Source organism: Tenrec ecaudatus, chromosome 2 (assembly GCF_050624435.1).
Source record: "Tenrec ecaudatus isolate mTenEca1 chromosome 2, mTenEca1.hap1, whole genome shotgun sequence".
Classification (NCBI taxonomy): domain Eukaryota; kingdom Metazoa; phylum Chordata; class Mammalia; order Afrosoricida; family Tenrecidae; genus Tenrec; species Tenrec ecaudatus.
In genome coordinates this window covers 293,032,021-293,056,335 of record NC_134531.1, presented here as the reverse complement: position 1 = coordinate 293,056,335, position 24,315 = coordinate 293,032,021, and the positions used below count along the sequence as shown (strand labels likewise).

Genomic DNA, 24,315 nt, shown 5'->3' with positions numbered 1-24,315 from the left:
GCTGGTAAATTGATTATATCTTGATCTATATAACCTTTGCCAACTTTCACGAAATAAATATTCTCATGATGGCCAATTTTAAGCTACCAGCAATTTAACAAGCTTGCAAAATTCCTGATTATTTAATCATCAATTCTCACTAGAGCTGGTTAAAAACTTCCCCTGGTGAACAATGGATTTTTTGCATATCACATTAAGGATCTGTTATTTTGCTGTAAACCATATTTCCTTCCTTTCTTTTTTTTTAAAGGGGTTGCTGAAAAATAAAAATAAAGGAGTCACTGATGCTTAATTATTTTTGCACACACACAAAATGCTGGGGATGTTGCCTGTTAACACCTTGGGATCACACTGGGACACTTGGTGGGAAGTTCATGAGAGGACGAGGTATTGGACCACTCACAAGGTCACAATGCTGGAGTTTCCAGCCGGGCTCCAGGTGGCTAGACTTGGCTGCTGGGTGGACATGCTCGGTAAAGGGAACTTAGGGAACTTCCAGAGGCTCTTCAGGAGGCCTGGGGCAGTGGTCATCCCACTGGAAACAGGTCTCTCATTGGATGACTGGAGGGATGGAGAGGGCACTGCACAGGTTACATGGAGAAGGGTTTCTGAACTTCTGGCCAGCAAAGTTGGCCTTGCCGCCCAGCTCCTCTTCAATTCTTAGGATCTGGTTGTACTTGGCCAGATGCTCAAATTGGCACAGTGCACCGGTCTTGATCTGTCCAGTGCAGAGTCCCACCACCAGGTCAGCAATTAAAGTATCCTCATTCTCCCCAAAATGACGTGACACCATCATGCCCACCCATTGGGCCAGGTCAATTTTCCCTCCTGCAGAGATTCGGTCATGGAGCCAATCTGGTTCACTTTGAGCGAGACACAGTTGCACGGTTCCCACTCACGAACTTGGTGATTCACTTTGGGTTGGTCACTGGGAGATTGTCCTTTGTCACTTGGATCCCTGGATTGGCAGTGAACTTCGTCCAAGCGTCCTGGTTATCCTGATGGCAGGAGTATTCAATAGAAACCACTGGACAGTCCATGATGAAGGGTTTATATAGGTCTTCCAGCTGGTCAGGTGAGATGTACCTATAGGAGTCTCAGGAGACTTGAAACCTAGGTACTTCCAAGACAGAAGAACTCTGAGGCCTCTATGTCCATGACAGTCACCACCCTGTCAGTATAACTGACTTTACCAACAGCAGTGATTTTAATTAAAAGATCATTTTATTGGGGGCTCTTACAGCTCTAACACCAATCCATAGATGAATTGTATCAAGGAAATTTATTTCTATCCTTATTTTATAGACATTTATTTTCTATTGAGCCCACTCTTCTTTCCCTCTCTCACACCCCCTCACCAGTGTGACCCCTTGACAAATTATAATTATTTTCATATCTTACACCAACCAATGTCTTCCTTCCCCCAGTTTCTGTTGTTCATCCTCTTGGAGGAGGGGTGTGTGGTTAGGTGCAGATCATTGAGATTGGTTCCCCCTACCTCCCCTCCTATGCCCACCCTTCCCCCTGCCCTTCTGGTATTGCTACTCCCATTCCTGTTCCTGGATTCTGTGTGTTGGGAGCTCTTATCTCTTATCTGACCAGTGCACATGCTCCAGTCTAGCCCGCACTGAAAAGCAGTATTGGTGTCATGCTAGTGGCGGTGAGGAAACCTCAAGGCTTCTTCAATATTCCACAGAGGAATGTTATGTGTTTCATCATCAGTGCTTTACTGTACCCTGGTTGACTCAACCCTTCCTTGTGACCCTTTTATGAGGGGCTATCCCACTGTCTACAGATGGGTTTGGGGTCTCTGCTCCGAGCCCCCTCCCTCTCAACAATATGGTTTCTGAAGACAGCTCCAGGGCTTCTTTGTTCTCCAGGATGTTGGGGGCAAACCCACCTTCATCCTCCACATGGGTGGCTTCCTTGCCGTCCTTGATGACGTTCTTCGCGTTGTGGTACACCTCGATCCAATGCACATGGTTTCTTTGAAGTTCACTGCTCCGACTGGCAGGATCATGGACTCCTGCATAGCCCGCTTGATGCCGGCCTGAAACCCGCCACTAATCATACTGAAAACAAGAACTGGCAGGATGACTCTGGAACAGCTAAGTAAGCACTGTGACGGTGCAGGAGGACTCCCTTCTCAACAACTCCACCCTGGCACACAGTGAGGGATACTCCCAGCAAGTCATTTACACCAAATTTTTATTTATTCTGTTCCAACCATCTCGATCATCCACCGTGTTGATCGTCTCCCATTTCACAACGTGAAACTTTGTGAAGTGTCTTACTAACCAGGCCAGGTGTAATTGCTTTATTGATGTGTTCAGCAGCCTCTGAGACACCTGCCCCCACCTCCACCCCCATACTGGGTCTTATCCTTGCCTGGGTGCTCCAGGGCTTCGTAGATCCCAGTTGAGGCACGACTAGGCACGGCAGCTCTGAAGAGCCCTTTGACAGTTTAAAGATCAACCTCAACAGTGGATTCCCATGGGAGTCAAAGATCTCTCTGGAGTGAATCTTGAGAAAAGACATGATGGATTTCTGGCCAGTGGTTCTGCTTGCAGACACCAAGGCCGGCCATGTACAGCCGCTGTTACTAACCAGGAAGCTCCCCTCCCCCCCCCCCCCACCACCAAACCAGAGTTTCTTGATGTTTCTTTAGACACAAGTTCCTTTGAGAATTTAATGAAAAGTAAAACAGACTCCATTTTCAAAAAATTGAAATTCAGCATATATGAAAAAAAATAAAACAGCAGTTCTTTTGGAGGGTGAGAGGGTCTATGGTGTATATACAGCTCCTAAACTCCCTAGATAGGAAATTCAGCTTGAGATGGCATGTAATAAATATTTCGCAGCACAAAGAAGAGAGCAGGCAATAATGGCCAATTAGAGATTTCCATAAGCCAGGCTAGAGATACTTTAAGGCAGAAATTAGGCAGTGGGACAATTGGAGAAGTGCAGTTGGTAGAAATGTGCAGGTGATGGTGCCCTAAGACTTGGACCCCATGCAGTTAAAGAAGCATGGGGGATTTAAGGTGGTCCTCAGGTTTCTGCTTTGAGAAGGCTGGTAGCATGAGAAGAACTACAGAAAGAGAAGACGGGGGTCTTTTGGTTTGTTTTCTGAAATGTTTGAAATGCATACAAAGAGCATCTACTGTGCTCACTTCGGCAGCACACAGACTAAAATTGGAACCATGCAGAGATTAGCAGAGAGCCTGGGCAAGGGTGAAATGCAAATTCGGGAAGCGTTCCATTTCTTCTTCTTCTTGAAGTTGCAGTATATATATTTTTTCATTTTGAGGGGTATGAAAACCAGAGTCAGCAAGTGGATAGGATTTGGGGGGGGAGAGGCCACCGAGGGGGTGGCAGCATATGCTAAAAGAGGGACGTGTGAATCTGACAGAAAGACTGAGCTAGACATAATGGTCTAGCTCATCAGCTTGCATGAGGTCTGTGGAATTAGGAAAACATATCGGAAGAGTGTGGGGGCATGCTCCAGGGTAAGAAAGAATCCTTGGGGCCATCACTTTTTCAGGAGTTTGACAGGAAAGAAAGACGAAAAACCATGAGATCAGAATGTAAAGAAACTGCACGGGAAGAAGATAAGTTCCGACACTTGAACTGTGAACTCACAAAGAAAAAAATATTTAAATAAAATTGTAAGTATCAAATGGAATTGATGGGATGGGATGGGATGGGATGGGATGGGATGGCATGGCATGGGATGGGATGGCATGGGATGGGATGGCATGGGATGGGATGGGATGAGGGGCGGTATATGAATTTAAGGGAGAGAGAGAGGAGACAGATTACTCAAAATAGAGCATGTAGCTGATCCCTGTGGCTAGGGTTGATGTCATCCGCGGGGTAGCGCAAGGTGTCAAGCACTCTTGCACACGACGAGCTGTCGAACACCCCAGGAGTCGTCCACGTCGCCCTTGGCACACGGTTAAGCCCCTTCCAACGCAGCGCTGCGACTCCCCCTTGTTTCTCCTTCCCTAGCTCCACCTCTATCCAGTTGGCCAAGGCGAAGACCTTCCTCTCTTCGCCTATGGATGATGGGGGCGGTGCCGACTGAGTGATGGATGACAGACACCTATGCGAGTGACTCTCTTGACTAGAGGGACCCGATGTCAGCTTCGCTGGTCCGCCTGCCACCCCCACAGGCCCCCCACAGGCTCATTTTAGGCTCACTCCCTCTGACACTGTGAGGGTTGTGGTTCCAATCCCCTAGTGTCATCACTACACTCTGGTTGTGAGACAATTGCTAAGGAGTCCGAGGGTTTTAACAATCCCATGTCGGCCACCTCAAAGTGACAAAATGAGACCACCTTTCTAATCTCACGTGGTTAACGTGTATTGCATTTGTTTCATAGGAACCAGGATTTTAAAATGGTTTTTCTGACGTCTGATTCGCATCTCATACAGGTCAATAGTTTTAAAATATTTTTAAAGAGTGTGCAATCATCAACACCATTAAAAACACAAAAACCTTTTCTTCTTTCTTGTACTCATTGTTAGGTTCCCCTCCCCCCCCGCCCCCCCAGCCTCATGATGATAAATTTCCAATGCAAAGTGGAGGACAGGAAAAGACCAAGAAAAGAAAAGAAAAGAAAAGAAAAGACCACGACTTGGTTTAAATAACCAAGGACATTTCCTAATGGGGAAGCTATGCATAAATATGCAATTCCTCTAGTGAGCAAAGGTTGTACTCCCCCAGCCCCCATTCTCTGTGAGACACAGACCTGAGTACAGCCCTCATCACATTCTGAATTTGACATGCTCCCAAGAGTGTATATTGCTCCATGGGACAGAAGACATTTCTGCAAATGAAGTGTGTGTGTGTGTGTGTGTGTGTGTGTGTGTGTGTGTAAATATGCCTGCTTATTCTAGTGGCGCACTGTGTTACTCATTGGGCTGCTAACTGCAAGGTTAATTGTTTGAAACCACTACCCGCTCCACCCCACCCCACCCCACCCCCACTGCCCAGGCCCTGCAAGACTAGGCTTTCTATTCTGTAAAGAGTAACAGTATCAGAAGCTCCCTAGGGCAGTTCTACCTTGTTTTACAGGGTTACTATGAACCAGTTTTGAGTTTAATCTAGGTGAAATGTGAACGATCTCTATTTTCTCTGAAGTATGAATTAATTCGATAGTTCTTTGATGTGGACGGACATGTCTTGAACAGAAGGATGTGACAGGAAGCTCTTTTAAGAATATGTTCCATTTTTCTCTGAGGGAACAGAATATCTTCTAAATTTCGCAGGGATTTTGAACTGTAGATTTTAAACTGTTTATTCAAACCTTGAATTCAATGGCTACCTTGTAGGTTTGATTTCAGCCAGAGTTGCTTTACTTTTACTTATTATGTATTGGTGCTTCTTAAACAATTTATTATTTTTTAATTTTTAATCATTTTATTGGGGGCTCCTACAATTCTTATCACAATCCATACATCCATCCATTGTGTCAAGAACATTTCTAAAACAAAACAACAAACATTTCTACGTTTGTTGCCATCATCATTCTCAAAACATTTGCTTTCTACTTGAGCCCTTAATATCAGCAACTCATTTTCCCCTTCCCTCCCCACTCCCCCCTCCCTCATGAACCCTTGATAACGAAGCATTTATTTTTGTACAGCATGATCTTCTATTTAAAAGGAAGAGCATGGGGGGAGAGTTATTGAAAAGGAGGATTCTCGATAAGAAACACGGCATTTGGAAATATTTTATTTCCCTGGGTGTTACAAGTGGTTCAGAGCTCAGCTGCTAGCCACACCGGAGGTGGCTTAGAAGAAAGGTCTGGCTACCTGCTTCTAGTAAAATCAGACACTGAAAAATCTAGGTGTCCGAGTTTTACTTTGGCACACATCGATTGTAAATCAGAGTCAACGCCATAGCAACTGGCTCTTAAAATAAAACGGATCTTTGAATGAGATCTTGTATTTTTGGATTACTGCTTATTATTGGGATAGGTGTTAGAGCATTCACCAGGCTAAATCCAATCTTCTCTCCTTTTATGCCTCCTTTGTATAGCTCAGCTTCTTCTTAATAGCCCAGAATGTTGTTAATGGCTACTTTTTAGCTGTGGGCCGATACTAAACTACAAATTTAACTGCTGTAATGTTGTATTGTTGTTCTTGGAACCTAGTTAAATCTGTGTTGGGCTCCAGGAAAATAAACTTTAACTCCACAAACCAAAAGAAAGTCTCATCAGCAGACAACATCTATGCCGGGAGCTCGAACACAGAGACACAGAGGAAAGATGGGACTTTCTACTCCTGTAAAGATTTGCAGTCCCTGAAATCGAAGGAGCAGTTCTAGCCTGTCCTACAGGGTCACTGTGAGTCAAAATAGATTCCATGGCAGTCTATTTTGTGAGTGAGTGAGTGGGCCCAATAAAGGACACCCATTTTAAAAGGGAATTGGGGGAGGTGAGACCAAGGCAATATGACTAAGGCAGACCAAGGCAGGGACCAAGGCAATATGACCAAGGCAGACCAAGGCAGGGACCAAGGCAATATGACCAAGGCAGAGACCAAGGCAATATGACCAAGGCAGACCAAGGCAGGGACCAAGGCAATATGACCAAGGCAGACCAAGACAGAGACCAAGGCAATATGACTAAGGCAGACCAAGGCAGGGACCAAGGCAATATGACCAAGGCAGACCAAGGCAGGGACCAAGGCAATATGACTAAGGCAGGGACCAAGGCAATATGACCAAGGCAGACCAAGGCAGGGACCAAGGCAATATGACTAAGGCAGGGACCAAGGCAATATGACCAAGGTAGACCAAGGCAGGGACCAAGGCAATATGAGTAACATTGGCAGTGTCCTTGAGGGTGACCACCATGAGTACACTCCAAGGCACAGCTCAGTCATGATTCGTGCCCTGGACTTATCTTGTAAACGCTCTATCTAGCAATGCATGTGTCCCAATTGTGGTCTTGCTCTTGCTTCTGTGGCCTCACCTGGAATCATGGCGGATTGCTCATCTGCATCAACGACACTGCCAGGCAAGCCCCTAAGAGAGACGGTCCCACCCTGAGGTGGAGGTAATCTGCTTTTCAAATGCACTCAACCCCCGGCCAAGATTATCTACATCCTGGGTTAATGATCAGAAGGAATTCAATGGAGGCTTAATCCGTGTGCGGACTCTGCGAAATGGATTGGGGGCCGTCCCTGTTATCGATAGCCCTCTACAAACCAGGCGGGTAGTATTTAAGCTCAAGTGGAGGTGAACGAGGGTGGCTAGGATCAAACACGTGGAAAAAACCAGGTGTCGGCAAGGTGGTAATGCAAAACGGTACGCTCTCTGAGGAAACGTTTGGCTCTTCCTCAAAATGTTAAACAAAGAACTACCATACAACAATAAACAGCCACTACCATCAAATCCCTTTAAATTCAAAGTGATTCTACACAGGACTTCTGAAGTTTTGGGGTTTTTTTCCCCCCCTGGCACTGAGGGTGTAGGGAAAATCAATACTAGAAGTATAGCGTAATTTAAGATTTAGAATGTTAAAAATCTAAAATGTAACAGTCCCCTCCCTTACAGTAAAAATTCTACTTAATCAGCAGAATGGTCCAATTTGGGAAGGAGGTTAACAAGAACAGTAGCCAGACAGGAAACATCACCCCAATTTGGATAAACAAGGGTGCGTGAAGCTTCAGGGGATGGTGATCTAAGATCTAATGGCCCCTGGAGACATGTAGGTATAGAAAATGTCCTAATAATCATTGTAGAACCTGCCTTTTTCAAAGTATCCATCGCATCTTGTGACATTGTAAAAAAAAAACCCTGCTAATCTCCTTCAGTCCTTGTAAAAAACAAACTAACAAACAGTTTCTTGTATATTAACTTTCCAACTCTGAACCAGCTCAAAGGAGACCTCTGGCTGTTTTTCTTCTACAAGCACTTGCAAGAATAAACTTAGATTTTCTTGAATCAACCTGGTCTCTGTTTTTGGCTACGCTGATAGGCTCTCCCGGACCCGTTCAGTCTGACAACAGACAGCCTCATCATTTTCCCAGTGGCTGGTGAGTTTGATCTATTGACCTTGCAGTTAGCAGTTTCCAGTGCTGACCCAAGAGCACGGCCAGTCTTTGCTATATACCAGAGGAAGGGAAAGCAGCAATCCACACAGAAACCATACAGCACTGTTCGTTACAGCCGCAAGTTCCAAATAAAATGGCATTCACTTCGAAATATCCAGAAGGTGGGCAATGGGAGAAGGTTTAAGTGAAATGAGATTGAAAAAAAAAAAAGTTAAAAAACAAAATAAAAAATGAGATTGGCTGTGTGTTTGAGTGATTGAAGCTGGGTGAACGATCCATGAAGGCTCAGGAGATAATTGTTTAATTTTGTTTTGACTTCTCGATTTTCAGAAAGAAAGAGGGGAAACGTGAAAATAAGCAAGATGATCTTATTTAGATTAAAACTATGAAGGAAAAATAATATGGCAATAAACTAGCCCCCACTTGTAGCCCTATCCCCACCTAAGGCACTTTAATCATCTCAGGTCATCAGAGTATCTGCCCTCTAAATTGCCCAGAAAGAGCACTTCTGGGGCCACACGTGTGTATATGTGTGTGTGTGTGTGTGTGTCAGTCTGTCAAACTCCAAAGCCCTTTGGTCACACCCTGATCAGGCCTGTGCTTCTAGAACACGGGGCTGCAAACTTTGAGGACGGCCAAGTGGCTCCATAGGAAAGTTGAAAAAATGTAAAGGCTATTATTTAGATAAATGGTGATTGCATTTGTTGGCAAAAATGTATTTATGGCTCTTGAATAATTTTTAAATTGGGGATTTAAAAATTGAGGGATGGGGTTGACTTTGACTTTTTCTTCTCAAAAGTTAGCTGACCCCTGGTCTAGACAATTCATAAGAATTATCCAAAGGGCAAACACAGCTTTCGAATGTACATTTCTCAGGTAATCCCCAGGTAATACGAAGCTTCTTTGTGAATATTATTTTCCTCCAATACTGAGGCGAGTTATCATTGTTTGCACATTGTGGAGACCCCAGGTGCTGCAGAGTAGCCCTGCTCTGGAATATTTTCTTGGCTGGAATCAAAGGAAGCCAGTCGCCGATCATTTCTCCAAGGAGACACTAACAAACAAACCTACCTCGCTGCCATCTACCTCATCATTGCCGACCCATAGCGACCCTCCAGGGTAGAACTGGCCTAGGAGTTGCTCAGCTCAGAGCTTTTCACGGGAGTAGAAAGTTCCTTCTTTCTCCTCCACGGCTGCTCATGGATTCTAACTGCTGACCTTGTGGATCACAGCACTCTAGATGGATTCGATCCCCCAACGTTTTAGGTTGGCAGGCAAGGACATAGTAAACTGTTGGCTCCCACTGGAACCTGGCCCCCAACATTCATAAATGGTTACAATTCCTTCTCATCCACCTTGGAGTCGAATCTGATTTACAGCAACCTTATAAGCTAGGGTGGAACTGCCCTGCAGGGTTTCAGAGACTGTAAATCTTTACCCGGAGGAGAAAGCCTCATCTTTCCCCCAGCGTGGCTGGTAGTTTTGAACTGCTGACCTTGCAGTTAGCCCTACACGTATCCTAATAGGCCACTGGGACTACTTCAGGGCTCTTTTGCGAATGTGAAAAACCAAATTCACTGTTACAGAGCCAACTCTGACTCAGTGATCCTATAGGTCAAGGTAACTTTATAGGTGAAGTAGAACTGTTCTTGTGGGTTTGAGAGTAGAAAGCCCCCCAGCTTATGGGAGTAGAAAGCCCCCCCAGCTCCTTTACAGATCTACTATTTATGTTTGGAACTAACTGCAGGAGAGATTGCCAGACCTTGATTCCCTACAGAAATCAGTTAAACAAATGTCTCCCTAAAATTCTCTGAATCGTTTCCCCCACCACTCCTTTCAAAACTGCACTCTTTAACCAATGACCAATACTGATAGAGATTCTAACCTATTCTGTCCATTCCCTTGAAACTAAAGTTTGTCACCTTGAGGTTATCGTAAAGGGGAGCGAACAAAGTCCTTGTTTGTTATGGACGGGGAATGACACCAATTGCCCAATCCCTCAATTATCAACTAATGGAAAAGACAAAAGGATCGCCTGATAAAAATCCCCACCGTCAGATAAGGGAGTGGAGGAGGCTCTAGGAACCCCGGTGGGTCGCTACTGAACTCAAAGGTCCAACCCACTACCCGCCCGGCCGGAAAAACCTGGGCCGGCGGCTTCCGTAAAGATTGCATCTTTGAAAGCCCGGTGGGGCAGTTCGACGCCGTCCTGTAGGGTCGCGACGAGGTGGAATCCTTTCCAGCGCTGGGGACTTTGGGGAGTTTCTTTTGGGAGCTAGCAGGGAGGAAGCCAGAGCTTATCTGGGTAGCAGGAAGTAAAAGGACACATTTGCTTATAAAAGGGGAAAACAGCTAGGAGCCCGTCAGGTGAAGCGGGGGAGACCCAGACGCCCCCCAGCATGGCCGACTCGGCCCTCCCCTGCGCGTCCGTGGGAGTGGAGGCCTCGACTTACCTCGACGTGGAAAAGGTGAGCTCAAGCCAGAATTAGTACCCCCACCCTCCCCGGGTCGTCTTTTCGATCTCGTGCTGGGTCTCACTGTGTTTCCAGCCTCCTTCGGGGGACCTCTCCCGGCCTCGCTACGGGGGTGGTTGCTTTTCCTGCCCACGAGTGTGGCCCGGGGTGCATTTATTTCAGCGAGGATAAGGGGAAAGATCTGGCCCTAAGGTTTCATAGCAAAGACAAGGGGGGAGAGAGAAAAGCGACTAGACTGCAAAGAGCTAAAATACAAGGCAAACGATAGAAAGCCAATGTTTGGAGAATGGTGATGGCAACAAATGTGCAAATGTGCTCGCCACCATGGAGGGATGGATGGATTGTGATAAGAGCTGTACGAGCCCCCAATAAAATGATTTTTTAAGGTGGGGGTGGCATAAACATTGGGGTAATAAAAGTACTTCTTACAAATTTTTTTAAAAAAGGAAAACGAAAACAGGCGACGTGGATAAATATGGTCAGAACGTAAAGGGAGTGATTGAAATCTTCAGAGTTAAGAAGTAACCTTTAACCAGCGGGTTTGGTGCGGCCGGGTGAACTGGGCGACTGCGTGTGGGTCGTTGTGGTCTGGACGGGAAACTTAATATGAGAAGGCAGCTCCAGGATCGAATTGGCCAATATTAAGTGTATGATACGGACCGGTTAAAGTGCCTGGAGCCTGATTTGTCTCCAGCGTGATTATTACCCAGTGTCAACGGGTTTTTGTTACTTAGGTTGTTTTTTTTTAAGGCTTACAAGAGTGAAATGTCTGAGAGTGCTTTTTAAAGTGCCATACAAATGCAAAACCACTACACCCAGGTTGAGAGTTTGGGAGCTGGTGAAGCAATTTAAATGGGCCGGGGGAGGGGCGCGTCGGCCTGAGATCAATTTAGCTATTCTTCCTGGCGAGTGTTACAATAGGGCTAGAATGCTGGTAGGGAGTTTATTCATCTTTGAGTTGGAGAGCGAGAGTTAAGTTCAGAAATTTGAAGGATCGGGATCACGTGCTTACCCTCTGGGGTGGGTCATTTTAATTTCTGGGACCCAATTTCCTTATGAGTGCAGTAGGAAAGCTAACACACACTTCCACAAGTATACTGTGAGGATTAAACAAGAAAACTCCTGTCAAGAAGATTGAGTCTTGGCGATTCCGCGTGGTGCACGCTGGAACTGGGGAACAGCCTTTTCTGGACAAATCTTCAAGACTTGGTTCTGTGGTGAGGCTGAGTTTGAATCACCAATCTTTAAGATGGGGGAGGGGAAGACCTCCCTGCCTTGGACTCAATGCTGACTCAGCAGGCCCCTATGGATTTCCGACGCTGGGTTTATGGGAGTAGAAAGCCCAGCCTTTCTCCCACGGAGCTGCTGGTAGGGATAGGCAGGGATCTCTTCTATCCTGCAAAAATATATTGTTCCTGCGTTTCCACTTGTCTTCCATTCATTAGACCATTGAAACAATACTGTGTGCCCAGTGTGTGCTGGGTGTTGTGTTTCTGTGGGTGCACTAAAACACCCAAACTCACTGCCATGAGTTGATTCTAATTGTGACCCTTTAGGTCAGGGTAGAACTTTCCCTCCGGCTTTCCGAGACTGGAACTCCTTACAGGAGTAGAAAGCCTCATCCTCTCCCCAGGCATGCCTGGTGTTTTCGAACTGCTGACCTTTTCGGTTAGGAGCCCAATGTGTAACTACTATTCCACCAGCCCTCCTGGGTGCCGCCCAGGGTAAAACAAATGCACTCCCTTCCCTCAGGTCATGGGGCAGAAATGACCTGTGTGGCTGTCGCTCTGGGAAAGTGTTGAGTCATAAGCGGGAGAGGAAGACACGGGCCAGACAGTGGCTGAATTTGTAAACTGCACAAGGGAGTTTTGTCTTTAACCTGAGAGTTTGACAAGTCTTTAAAGGATTTAAAATATTAGCGTGATCAGCGGGTAAGAAAGAACAGTCAGAAAGGATTCGGGAACAGCAAAATAATAATGCATTTTCCAGGGAATGTTCTGGTGGTGTAATGGTTAGGCCATTTACCTGCTGGGTTGGCAGTCATAACTACCAGCAGCTTCCGGGAGAAAGGCAGGCTGTCTACTCGTAGAGTCACAGCCTGGGAAATCCCCAGGGGCAGTTCTGTGCTGGTCCACAGAGTCACTATGAGCCGGCATCAACTTGATGACCGGGAGTTGAGGGGATATTACATCCTCCCTGGATGATATGATGGCAGCTTCTATGCTGTGATGGAAGATGGGAAAGAAGACAGAGTCGAACAAAATGTAAGGGAAATCAACTTCCTTCTAATTTCAGCTGATGGGGAGGAAGGCATGAGGGGAGAACAATTTCAAAGGTAAGCCACAGGGTTGCCCTCCATTGTCTTTTTTGAAGGAGAGGGAGGTACAGTGGTTAGGGCGAATGCTTGGCTTGCAACTCAAGCTCGTTAACTGCACCACAGGAGGAAGTTGAGGCGGTCTACCTCCATAAAGATATACAATCTCAGAGGCCCTGTGCTCTCTTGAATTCTGAGGAACTCTGGTAGTTTAGTGGTTTACGTATGAGGTTGCCTGTTCAAACCTATCAGCTGCCTAGAGGGAGAAAGATAAGGTTGCCTACTTCCGTGAAGTTTTCTTTTTTTTTTTTTTTAACATTTTATTAGGGGCTCATACAACTCTTATCACAATCCATACATATACATACATTTTGTATGAAGCACACCTGTACATTCCCTGCCCTAATCATTTTTGAAGCATTTTCTCTCCACTTAAGCCCTTTGTCCAGGAAGATTTTAAAGTCTAAGAAACCCAAAGGAATGGTTCTACTCATAAGTCATAAGGTCAACATGGTGGCAATGAGTGAAATAGGGAATGGGATCTTTAGAATCCAAATTGACTCAATGGCAGTGGGTTCCTCTTTTTCCACCTACTTACTTGTAAGCTTGTTTTTGCCTACTTCTCTATAGGTCCCTTTATGCAATGGAGTGGAGTTCAGAGATGCATTAAGCCCAACTGAATGGTTGGCAGTTTGAGTCTGTCTAAAGGTGCCTCTGAAGAAAGGCCTGGTGGTTCACTTAAGAAAATTCATCGAAATTGCTATGGATCTCAGTTCTGTATTGGTACCCCTAAGATTGCAATGCATCAAAGTTGATAGCAACTGCTGGTGGTGGACTTTGGATTAAGTTCCAGGAAAGTCAGTAACTCTTCTTAGTCCATCTATAGTTGCCTGTTCATCAGTTGGAGGAGTCCTGTGGTTAATGTTCTCGACTGTGAATTGAAGGGTTAGCGGTTCAAACCCTTCCATGATTCTGAGTCAGAATCGACTCGACATCATTGAGTTGGGTTTGGTATTCATTAGCTGTGCCTTGTAAGTAAACAGGTGGTGTGGCATCAAGTGACAACCAATGTCTGACGCATCTCTTTCCAGAATTACTTTGAAAGTGAATTGGACGAGGAGAGTTTCGTCATCACACTGGTTCCAGTTAAAGAGGAACCTAACAGAGAGCAACCGAGTGAACAAAGTGTTTTTCTGCCACCAGAAGTCAAACCGAAGAAGCCTCGGAAAAGAAATGATGGTAACGCCGGACAAAGTTCAGTTGGACTCTCACCTCTGTATAGAGCCTTCTTTGATCACCTGCCATAAGAGATATTCTCATTGTCATAAGAGATATTCTCATTGCCATAAGAGATATTCTCATTCCTGTTCTCTCATTTGCCAAACACAAGGGTGACTTGCTTTCCTAGATACAAAATAGGCCAATGGAGAACACTGAATAGAGCTATGGGGCTAGGCAAGTGTATAGCACGCTGTACCCAATTGAAAACTGAGAGCTGACCACAAGCTGGTGGTGTATGTAGTGGCATCAATTTGGGATCGACGATCTCAGAATTATGTGCTTGAGTCTTAGGTCTGCCACTTTAAAATTGTTTTCGATCCTTGATTTCTGTTCTCTGGGTCCTGGTGCTGCAGTGCGTTAAGTATTGGCCTGTTAACTACAAGGTCAGTGGTTCAAGGCACTCCTCCACAGGAGAAAGATGAGGCTGTCTGCTCTAGTCTCTAAAGATTTGTAGTGTCAGAAATCCTTTGGAAGAGTTCTCATCTGTCTGTCTATCAGGGTTGCTATGACTTGGAATTGAGCCAGGTGGCAGTTGGGTTTTGAAGTTGTAAAATAATAAAGTGTGTGTGTGTGTGTGTGTGTGTGTGTGTGTGTGTGTGTGTGTGTGTGTCGGGGGGAGCAGTTATTTCGGTCGGTGCAGATTGGTTTGTGAAAAACACTAAGTGAGTGGATCTCTGGAGAATGATGAAGAAGAACCTTACAAATAATTAAAGTACAGCTATTGGTTTCCTTGTTTTCTCAGTACATCTTCCTGTAACAAGCGAACAAGCCAAAGTGCGCCGAAAAAGCAGCACAAATATAGACCTTCCTCTGCCGGATGTTTTGCCTCCGGTTACCGAGGTCCATAGGGACACTTTGCGGAAGTGGTGCCAGCAGGCCAAGTTGAGCACCGATGGGCAGGTGAGTACTCTGGTGAGAATCTGCTGTTCCGACATGTATGGGAAACTTGGTTTAACTGTAATCTTCCTCTTTATTTCCTCAGAAAGTGGAAGTTTATCTACGACTCCAGCAGTTCGTTTACCCTCACCAAAAACAGGTGCGTGTTCTCCTACCAGCTCCATGTCTGCTGCTCCTCGGCGGCAAACTTACTTGCCCAACTATGGCACTTTTGACTTGTGAGATGGGATCCATTTCTCCGTGTGGTGCTGTCCTGTGCAGTTGTGGGGTGTTTAGCAGTAGCCCTGACCTCACCCCACACAATGCCATTAGCACCTCACCCAACTCCCACTTGAACAGCCGTGTATTTCTCTGAACATCGTTGAATGTTGCCCGGGTAGCAGAATTTCCTGATTTGTGATCACTGTGGGTCTTTGGGGCCTGGGGGTTAGAGTGGCCCAGGGATGTCACAGACAAGACTCACTGCCACCATTTGTTCCAGCTCAGTAGTGATCCAATCGGGTAGTGGAGCTGTGCCTTTCGGCTTCTGAGATTTTTAACTTTCTACAGGAGCAGCTTACCTCCAGCAGGTCTACTTGACCCGAGAAGGTTTCCCAGAGTTGGAATGGGCTAGTGAAAATGAAATCGAAGGTGTTTTCTCCCCCCCCCCCCTTCTTCAACAGTTTTATTGGCATAGAATCCGTGTAGCATACGATTAGTAGTTGGATCACATCAAGAAGAGTTTTAAAATCACCACAAGCAGTTTTTCCTTCAATCTTACTCGTCAGTTTTAGCTCCCACTTTCGAGTGCATTGTGAAAGTTAGCAAGACCATTCACATCCCTGTCCCGTGGTCACAGGGAATTCCCCTGAGGCTTAATCCACATGTGCGTCCCCTTCACTCTTTTTCCTTAAAACTGAAACAACTTTACAATGGGCCTAAAGGGAGATCAAAGGATAACATTACATCTTGACCAAAGTGGGCACAATTGACTTCAAAATGCTCTCAACACCGGCTTCTTCTAGCAGTAGCTCTTAGTGAATACTCACCAGGAATATCATTTTCAGGACATTCCTGACACGCCACAGGCAGCCAAGATACAGTCAATATCAAGGAAACGCAAGGTCAAGCAACCAAAACTTGAGGACAAAGAGGCAGGCGTTCCAGTGACAGACGTCACCAACATTGTTGAAGTGGATTCTCCAGCCCCGGAGGCCACGCTGGCATCCTGGGCAAGAATTTCCTCAAAAGCACTTCAACCTAAGGCTGTGAACTCTCGTCACCTGCACTCTGCAATTGAGGCTTTTTTGGCCCCAGGCTTTGGTAAGATCATCCTTGAAGACAAACAAGGTTAACTTTTATTAGTTCCAGAAAGAGAAGTGGCCAAGAGAGGGAGTTACTTGATGTTTATGAATCTAGATAGGAGATTGGACCTCATGTATGCGTGATTGCTATATAACAAGAGTTTTATCTGGTTAGATCTGTAAGCCAGGTGACTGAGTTACTGACCCGTGCTTATCAGTGAGCATTTTTTCCAAGGGAGAAAGAGATCTGATTCGAGTATCAACCACACCCTGCGGTCATCCCATTTTACCTTTTCTTGACATTCCATTGTGGTGTCGGATTAGCATTCAGACCTTTAGGACACAGTTGAACTGCCTCGTATGGTTTTTAAGACTGCCATATCGTTCTCTTGTGGAGTGGTCCAACCCACAGCCTTACTGGCTAGCAGCCAAGAAGAGCTTAACAATTATACCACCAGGACAAGGATGTAGTACAGTAGGTGTTGGAATAGATTACCTTTGGTTCCAGTGCTTGTTTTACCATATCCTAAGTATGTGACATTGGCAAGTTACTTAGCTCCTGGGTCTTGGTGTCGTGATACGAACTGAAGATTGCAACCATGCTCTTAGGTACAGAGAGATTGTGATGGATGGAATTTGGCATCTTGCGAGCAGACCACAATCAAAGGACGTCCCTGCCCTATAGGAAATCTTCAGAGTAATTTTTGTCCGACCTCTTTCTCCATCACTGCTGCTCAAACTTCGGGCTATTTCTGTTTTCGTCTCCAGCACATCCTAGCAGGCCAGCACAAAATTTACACGACTCTCCTCTCACCTCCAGAAGCCTTTCAGATCCCCTTTGACCCGGGGCTGGCATGTGTTGTTGAGCGGCATGTCCATTATGCAAGGCACCCAGCCACAAATAAGACCAGGGGCTGAATGAAACCCGCCTACCCTTCTCTTTCCCATGCCTTGTGTTAGGAAGGTTAAAATAGTAATTGTGCAGAGGCGTTATCCAGCCCGGGGACTGAATCTTCATGAATAGGCCCCGTGATCTAGTCACAGTTCACCCTTACGCATCCTTTGTATACTTTTCATTCAATAACCAACACGTATCCGATGCCTAGGAAACACCTAGTTGCTGGGTGTATTGTGCATATTGTGAAGAACACGAGTGATCTCTGTTGTTGCTCACAGTCCATTTATTTTGGGAGATAGAACAGTACATAAAAGGAGGTTCAGAAAGTTTCTGGGAAAACGCCATTATCTTTCAATTCCAGAAACTTGGTGTTCCCTGGTACACAGCTGCAAAAAGTTTGCAGGGGCCATATCTTGACATTGGCTCCCCGATTTCCATAAGACAGAGATCAGACATGCCTCCTCCCTTCATCCTCCTTAGCCCAGTCTCATCAGAAGCCGCTCTTCACACCGTACTCTGCTTCCTTGCTGGCTGGGTCCCACAATTCATGGCAGTGGCCACACAGAACTCACAGAGAATACTCAGCCAAGGAGGCCAGGTAGGGAGAATTAGTATGTTACTACAGCCAGGATTTCTAAATAGTGACGATAGAGTTATTGGTCCACAGTAAAACCTCCTTAGCCAGGAGCCAACTTCCTCTCAGTCATGTGATTCCTTGACTTCTGCCTCCACGGGCCAGGAAGTCGGCCTAGGGTTCTCCCACAGAATCTTCTTTAAAAAAAAATCATTTTATCAGGGGCTCATGCAACGCTTATTACCATCCATCCATTGTGTCAAGCACATGTGTACATTTGTTGTCCTCAACAGTCTCAAAACATTGGCTTTCTACTTGAGCCCTCGGCATCAGCCCCTCATCTACCTCTGAACCTTAACAATCTCAGTGCACTTCCTCTGTCCTCACTGTTTCCTTGCCTCAGCCTCTGGTCCTCTCTGTCATTGCCTCTTTAAACAGACACTTGAAGTGTACTCCACTTCTGAGAGTCCTGGGACTTCATTCTCTGCTCCTACTTTATCCTTGTACTGAGGAGGTGGAAACGAATACTCACCTCTCACTGTGACACGCACTCTATTTGCATGGGCTCACCTGGTGGTTTGTTAGGACTTAGAGATATGGGGAGAAGGGTCGTGCTTTACACCAACACAGCTTCTTACTTGCGTGTTTGTATAAACCCATAACTGTTCTAGTCTCTTAATTCTATACCAGCCAGCTGTCTTACTAATATCCCAGTTCCCTAAATAGATCATTTCTTACATTAAAAAATATCTCCATTTTGAGATCCTATCTGGAAAGAATGCATAAGCCATATATGCTTTTTTTAAATGTTTATAAACTAATAACGACACCCCCCCAAAAATGGGAATATATGTGAATAAGTATGCTTGCATTCACGTCTTGATTTCTGGGAAAGGAAATTTTATTTAACGCATTACACTTTTTATTTGTATAAAGGTCAATCCAAGGTAAATTTCAATAGTTTCTCTAAAGAACAAACACTTTAGTAAGTGTAGGTCATTTTGCAACAATCAGGCCACAAAGCAAGCATTCTGAAAGGCTAACTGCTTCTTCTCTCATGCTATGGAATTTCCCCCCCTGTATTTTTAAAAGCAAATCATAGTTCTTTTGTTTGTTTTGTTTTTAATCATTTTATTGGGGGCTCATACAACTCTTATCACAATCCATACATGCATCAATTGTATAAAGCATATTTGTACATTTGTTACCCTCATCATTCTCAAAACATTTGCTTCGTGCTGTGGAATTTGTGAGCTTTTGGCCTACGTTGTCATGCTTTTCTTTCCGTTTCTTTGTCACCTGAATATCAGGAGCAAAGCTAACAGTGACTTTCTGGGAGGAGGCTGGGTTAGGGCCACTATTCCTTGGTCATGCTGATTATATTTACTTCTGTCTCCTCCAGGCAGCAGATGGTGTGTGGTCCACGGCAAAGCCCTCCCTGCGGAGACAGAGGGCTGGGTCCGCCTGCAGTTCCACGCCGGCCAAACCTGGGTGCCGAGCACTCCCAGGAGGATGATCTCTCTCTTCCTCTTACCGGCTTACGTTTTCCCACCCCTGGAGGTAGAAGATAATATGTTGTGTCCTGAGTGTGTTAAGAGGTAACTCTGATATGTCTTTCTAAGCACATGGCCCATAGGAAAGTAAACGGCTAGCTGGGGGTATCTACTTCTCAGTACTATTCCTCCCTGTCCCCATAGCACTTTCTGTAATTCATTTCAATGACCATACAAACCTTAAGACAACTCCCATGACCCATGACCGTGGAGTGTACTAGGCAGGTAAACAGGTGAGTAAACCAGGGAGCTACAGTTGTTCACTGAGGACAATTCCTTCTCTGCTGTACCCAGATGTCTCCCTTGTGCCGGCAATTTTCAAAACTATTTTCTAACTTGTTTTCTAGGAACGAGTTACTAATGAAAAAACTGACCATGTTGACGAAGGCAAATTAGGTGGATGTGAACCCCAAATCGCATTCCCTTTGGATGGGCAACTTGTTAGTAAGTGACCAAGGACGGAGTGCCCGTGCCTTAGCGGACGTGGATCTCAGTGACTGCTGTCCTGTGACTGGCCTGTCCATAGTGCTGTCTGAGACCTTGACTACAAGCAGGAATGGCTGCCCTGAGGCCTGAGCTCTGGCAAGAAGTGACTGCCTGTGTTGCTGTTCGTGGGTTCTGATAAAGAAGAGACTTTCTCATTAACCCCAATTAAGATTAAAGTGTTTGCTATTTACCTATACAGACTACAGTTTTCTATTTTTTCCCCCAGACTACGGTTTTCTACTCCTTTTAAAATATGTTCACAGTATTCAAAAGGTATGCAATGGAAAAGAGTGACATCTCTCATTGTTAGCTTCAAAAGTATTAAGCGTACTATAAAATTCCTCTAAAAATTACCAAGTAAAAGAGGGTATAGTATTTGTTTTTAATTGTTCAAATGCTGGAGATCACTCGTTATCATCTACAAGTGATTGAACCAACATTGCAGGTGTCTATCTTCAAGTGAGTGATGTCAAAAATGTCAAAACACCTAAATAGCACTATAAAGGTAGAATCCCATCAACTAAAGTTTTAGGGTGTTCATAAATACTTGATCCTTTAACTTTGTAACCAAAAGCCACACAGTGTTACAATGTTTAAAACTGATTACTTCTGATTCCCAATGTCAGAAACTGGGTGTATGGTTAATATGAACATTTTTGATAAATGAAGTTGTCTGCTGACTGCAGGCATCAGTGTGGACCTTGTAATAGTCCACGTATAAGCTAGGCATCAGGAATCAATTCCATGGCAATGTAGCATCTAAGAACCTGAGCATTGGTGTATTGGTTAGGTGCTGGGTTATTAACCACAAAATCCAGCAGCAGTTCAAAACTACCAGCCACTCATCAAGAGGAAAAAAACATGGCTTTCTACTCCTGTAAAGAGTTAACAGTCTTCCTAACCCACTATCATGATCCCAATGCTACCTTGCAAATCTGGCTAGACCAGAGGATGTATGTTGGTACAGATAGCAACTAGAAACGGAATCAAGGACAGATGACTCCTCCAGAATCAGTGGTGAGAGTGGCGATGCCTGGAGGGTGGAGAGAATGTGGGGTAGAAAGGGGGAACTGATTACCGGAATCTATGTATAGGCTCCTCCCTGGGGGAGGGACAGCAGAGAAGAGGGCAGGGGGGGATGTCAGACAGTGTAATATATGACAAAATAATAATAATAATATATGAATCATGAAGGGTTCATGAGGGAGGGGGGAAATGAGCAGCAGATATTAAGGGTTCAAATAGAAGGCAAATGTTTTCAGAATGCTGATGGTAACAAATGTACATATGTTCTTGACACAATGTATGTATGGATTGTGAAAAGAATTGTACGAGCCTCCAATAAAAGAATTTTTTTTTTAAGTTAACAGTCTACTCACAGGGGCAGTTTTATCCTGTTCTATAAGGTTGCTGTGAATTGACATCAACTCTGGGACACTGAGTTTTGGGGGAGGACTCCAGATATTCATAGAAGCAGATTTGGTTCTCCCCACCAGCCCCCTCCCCTATTATCTTTGGGCCTTGAACTTTTACTCCGAAAATATTAAAACACCAGAGAGTTGATGAGTTCCTTGGATACCAGCCAAATGAAAACTGAGTACACTGCCATCAAGCTGATTTTGACTCATAGCAATCTGAGTTTCTGAAACTAAATTAGCAGGGCAGACAGTTTCATCTTTCTTCCTCAGAGCAGCCGATGGACTTGAACCCTACCTTTCTGTTCGCAGGTGAGCCCTTAACCGTGGTGTCACAAAGCCCCATCTCCATTACGCATCATGGCGCAGTGGTTAGGCTGGGTGCTGCGAAGTCCGCAGTTCCATATCTCCAGCCTCTCTGGGGGAGAAAGATGGGCTTTCTGCCCCCTAAACAGTTATGGTCTTAGAAACTCATGGGCAGTCCTACCCTGTCCTATATGGTCACTAGTTGGCATGGACTTTATGGCAGTGAGATGGGTCTCATTAATATTAAAAGAGCTAAAATACCATTTCTGTCTAGTCTTATTCCATCTTGTCATGGCCCTATAAATGATAGTAGGCTATTTTTTTTTTTGGCTGTAAAATAAAAAGGAACCCTGTAGCACTGTGGGTTACCATTGGACTGCTAGCTGCAAGGTCAGCATGTCAAAGCCACCAAAGGAGAAAGTGGGAACTTTCTGTTTCCATAAAGATGGACAACTTCCAAAACCGGCGGGGGGGGCGGGGGGGGCGGTTCTCTTCAGCCCTGTATGGCAGCTCTGAGTCGGTTTCTTCCTCGATGGCATTGCAGAGTAGGCTCCCATTCCCAACCTTTGTCAAAGTGGCCATGCAAGCCATTGGCAGCACCTGGGAGCCTTGAACTACTAGAGTCCTTGATAGTTGCTGTCACCACACTCCACATTGAACCAAACCCCCTGCCCCTGAATTCATTCTGACCCAGGGGGACTTTAGGACAGGGTAGAAATAGCCGCCCCTGTGTGTTTCTGACACTTAGCTCTTTGGAAGGAGGAAGCCTTGTCTTTCTCCTTCCAAGGGTCTGATGGTTTTCAACTGCTGACCTTCCAGCAAACAGTTCAGCATGTCACTCACTACACCGCCTTACAAGGATGTTGACGCTAAGGACTAAGATGCAGCTCACACAAGACATGATTTTTTTAAATAAATCGTTTTATTGGGGCTCTTATAACAATCCATATTGTATCAAGCACATTCATACATATATTACCATTATCATTTTCTTTGCACTTGGACTCCCCCCCACTCTCGAGTAACTCCTTAATAAATGATAAATTACTATTGTCTTCATATAATTTATTCAAGGATCATTTTATTGGAGGCTCTTATAGCTCTTATAACAATCCATACATTAATTGTATCCAGCACATTTGTACATAGGTTTCCATCATAATTTAAAAAATATTTTCGTTCTGTTTGAGCCCTTGGTATCAGCTCCTTTTTCCTTCCTTCCCACCCTCATGGACCCATGATGATTTACAAATTATTTTCATATCTTACACCATCTGCTCTCTTCCTTCACCCATGTTTCTATTATCCCTCTGGGGGTGGGGGTGGGGTGGGTCATACTTTGATCCTTGTGATCGGTTTCCCCTTTCTCCCCACTTTACCCCAGCTCTCATGGTATCACTACTCCCATTCCTTTTTCAGGGGTGGTGGGGGTGGGTGGGTGTGAAATAATCTCTCCTGGATTCCATGTGTCAAGAGCTCTTAACTGTACCAGTGTACATGCTCCAGTATAGCTGGTTTGTCAGGTAGAACTGGGGCCATGATAGTGGAGATAGGAAGCATTAAAGAACTAGAGGAGAGTTGTATGTTTCATCAGTGCTATACTGTGCCCTGACTGGCTCATCTCTTCCTTGTGACCCTTCTGTAAGGGATGTCCAATTGTCTATAGATGGGCTTTGGGTCTCCACTCCACGTGCCCTCCTCCCCCCATTCACATTGGTATGATTTTTTCTGGGTCTTAGATGCCTGAAACCTGATTCCATCGATACCTCATGATCACACAGGCTGGTGTGCTTCTTCCATGTGGGTTTTCTTGCTTCTCAGCTCAATGACTGCTTATCTTCAAACCCTTAAGACCCCAGATGCTCTTGATAGCCAGGCACCATCAACTTTCTTCACCACATTTGCTTATGCACCCATTTTGTCTTCAATGATCATGTTGGGAAGGTGAGCATCACAGAATGCCGGATTATTAGAACAAAGTGTTCTTGCATTGAAAGAGTACTTGAGTAGAGGCCCAGTGTTGGTCTGCTTCCTTAATTCTTAACATATAAACATATGTACATAGGCCTATATCCTCTATTGTTATATATTAATACATTTACATATAAATGTCTTTTGCTTCCTAGTTCTTTTCTCCCTTTATTTTCCTCATGTCCCACTATCATGTTCGATCTTAATTTGGGTTTCAGTAATTCCTCTGGGCTGCATTGCCCTTGATCAAACCCCACCAGGTATTCTATGCCCTGCTTGCCATGGCGCCCCCCCCTCCGCCACATTTTTTTCTTTTTTTCCGTGTCTATCTAAGATAGGCAAGATAAATAATCCTGAGGAGAAAACAAAGGGACCTATGGTTCCAGGGGGAGAGGAGGAGGTGGGGAAAAGGGAGGAGGGTGTCAACAAATCCAGGGATAAGGGAACTAGAGATCTATTTTATTTTTGGAAAGAGGGAACCAATGACAAGGATCTACATGTGACCTCCTTGGGGGATGGACAGCAAAAAAAGTGGTTGAAGGGAGACGTTGGACAAGGCAAGATATGACAAAATAATAATTTATAAATTATCAAGGGTTCATGAGGGATGGTGGAGCGGGGAAGGAGAGGAAAAAATGAGGACCTGATGCTTGAGACTTAAGTGGAGAGCAAATGTTTTGAGAATGATGAGGGCAGTGAATGTACAGATGTGCTTTACACAATTGATGTATGTATGGATTGTGATAAGAGTTGTATGAGCCCCTAATAAAACAATTTTTAAAAAAAGAAAAGAAAGAAA

The 24,315-nt window shown here is 44.9% G+C and overlaps 1 protein-coding gene, 1 non-coding gene and 1 pseudogene across 2 annotated transcripts; 2 read left to right on the top strand and 1 right to left on the bottom strand.

Moving 5' to 3' along the window:
* Nucleotides 1-550: 550 nt before the first annotated feature.
* Nucleotides 551-9,962, bottom strand: LOC142440658 (alpha-enolase-like; annotated as a pseudogene).
* On the top strand, nt 3,163-3,266 carry LOC142442009 (U6 spliceosomal RNA). The gene has a single exon (XR_012783278.1). It is a non-coding gene; the product is annotated as a U6 spliceosomal RNA (small nuclear RNA).
* A 501-nt stretch (nt 9,963-10,463) lies between the features above and the next one.
* DPPA2 (developmental pluripotency associated 2) lies at nt 10,464-19,734 on the top strand. The gene is made up of 7 exons (XM_075542959.1): nt 10,464-10,532; nt 13,944-14,091; nt 14,876-15,033; nt 15,116-15,169; nt 16,077-16,332; nt 19,188-19,383; nt 19,686-19,734. The coding sequence occupies exons 1-7, from the start codon at nt 10,464-10,466 to the stop codon at nt 19,732-19,734; spliced, it is 930 nt and encodes a 309-aa protein (XP_075399074.1).
* Nucleotides 19,735-24,315: the final 4,581 nt, after the last annotated feature.

Bases quoted from the DNA above. Each gene is read 5' to 3' on its own strand.
- DPPA2 (XM_075542959.1), top strand. From the start codon at position 10,464: ATGGCCGACTCGGCCCTCCCCTGCGCGTCCGTGGGAGTGGAGGCCTCG. The intron at 15,034-15,115 runs GTGAGTACTCTG...TTATTTCCTCAG, and splicing joins AGTTGAGCACCGATGGGCAG to AAAGTGGAAGTTTATCTACG. The intron at 16,333-19,187 runs GTAAGATCATCC...TGTCTCCTCCAG, and splicing joins TTTTTTGGCCCCAGGCTTTG to GCAGCAGATGGTGTGTGGTC.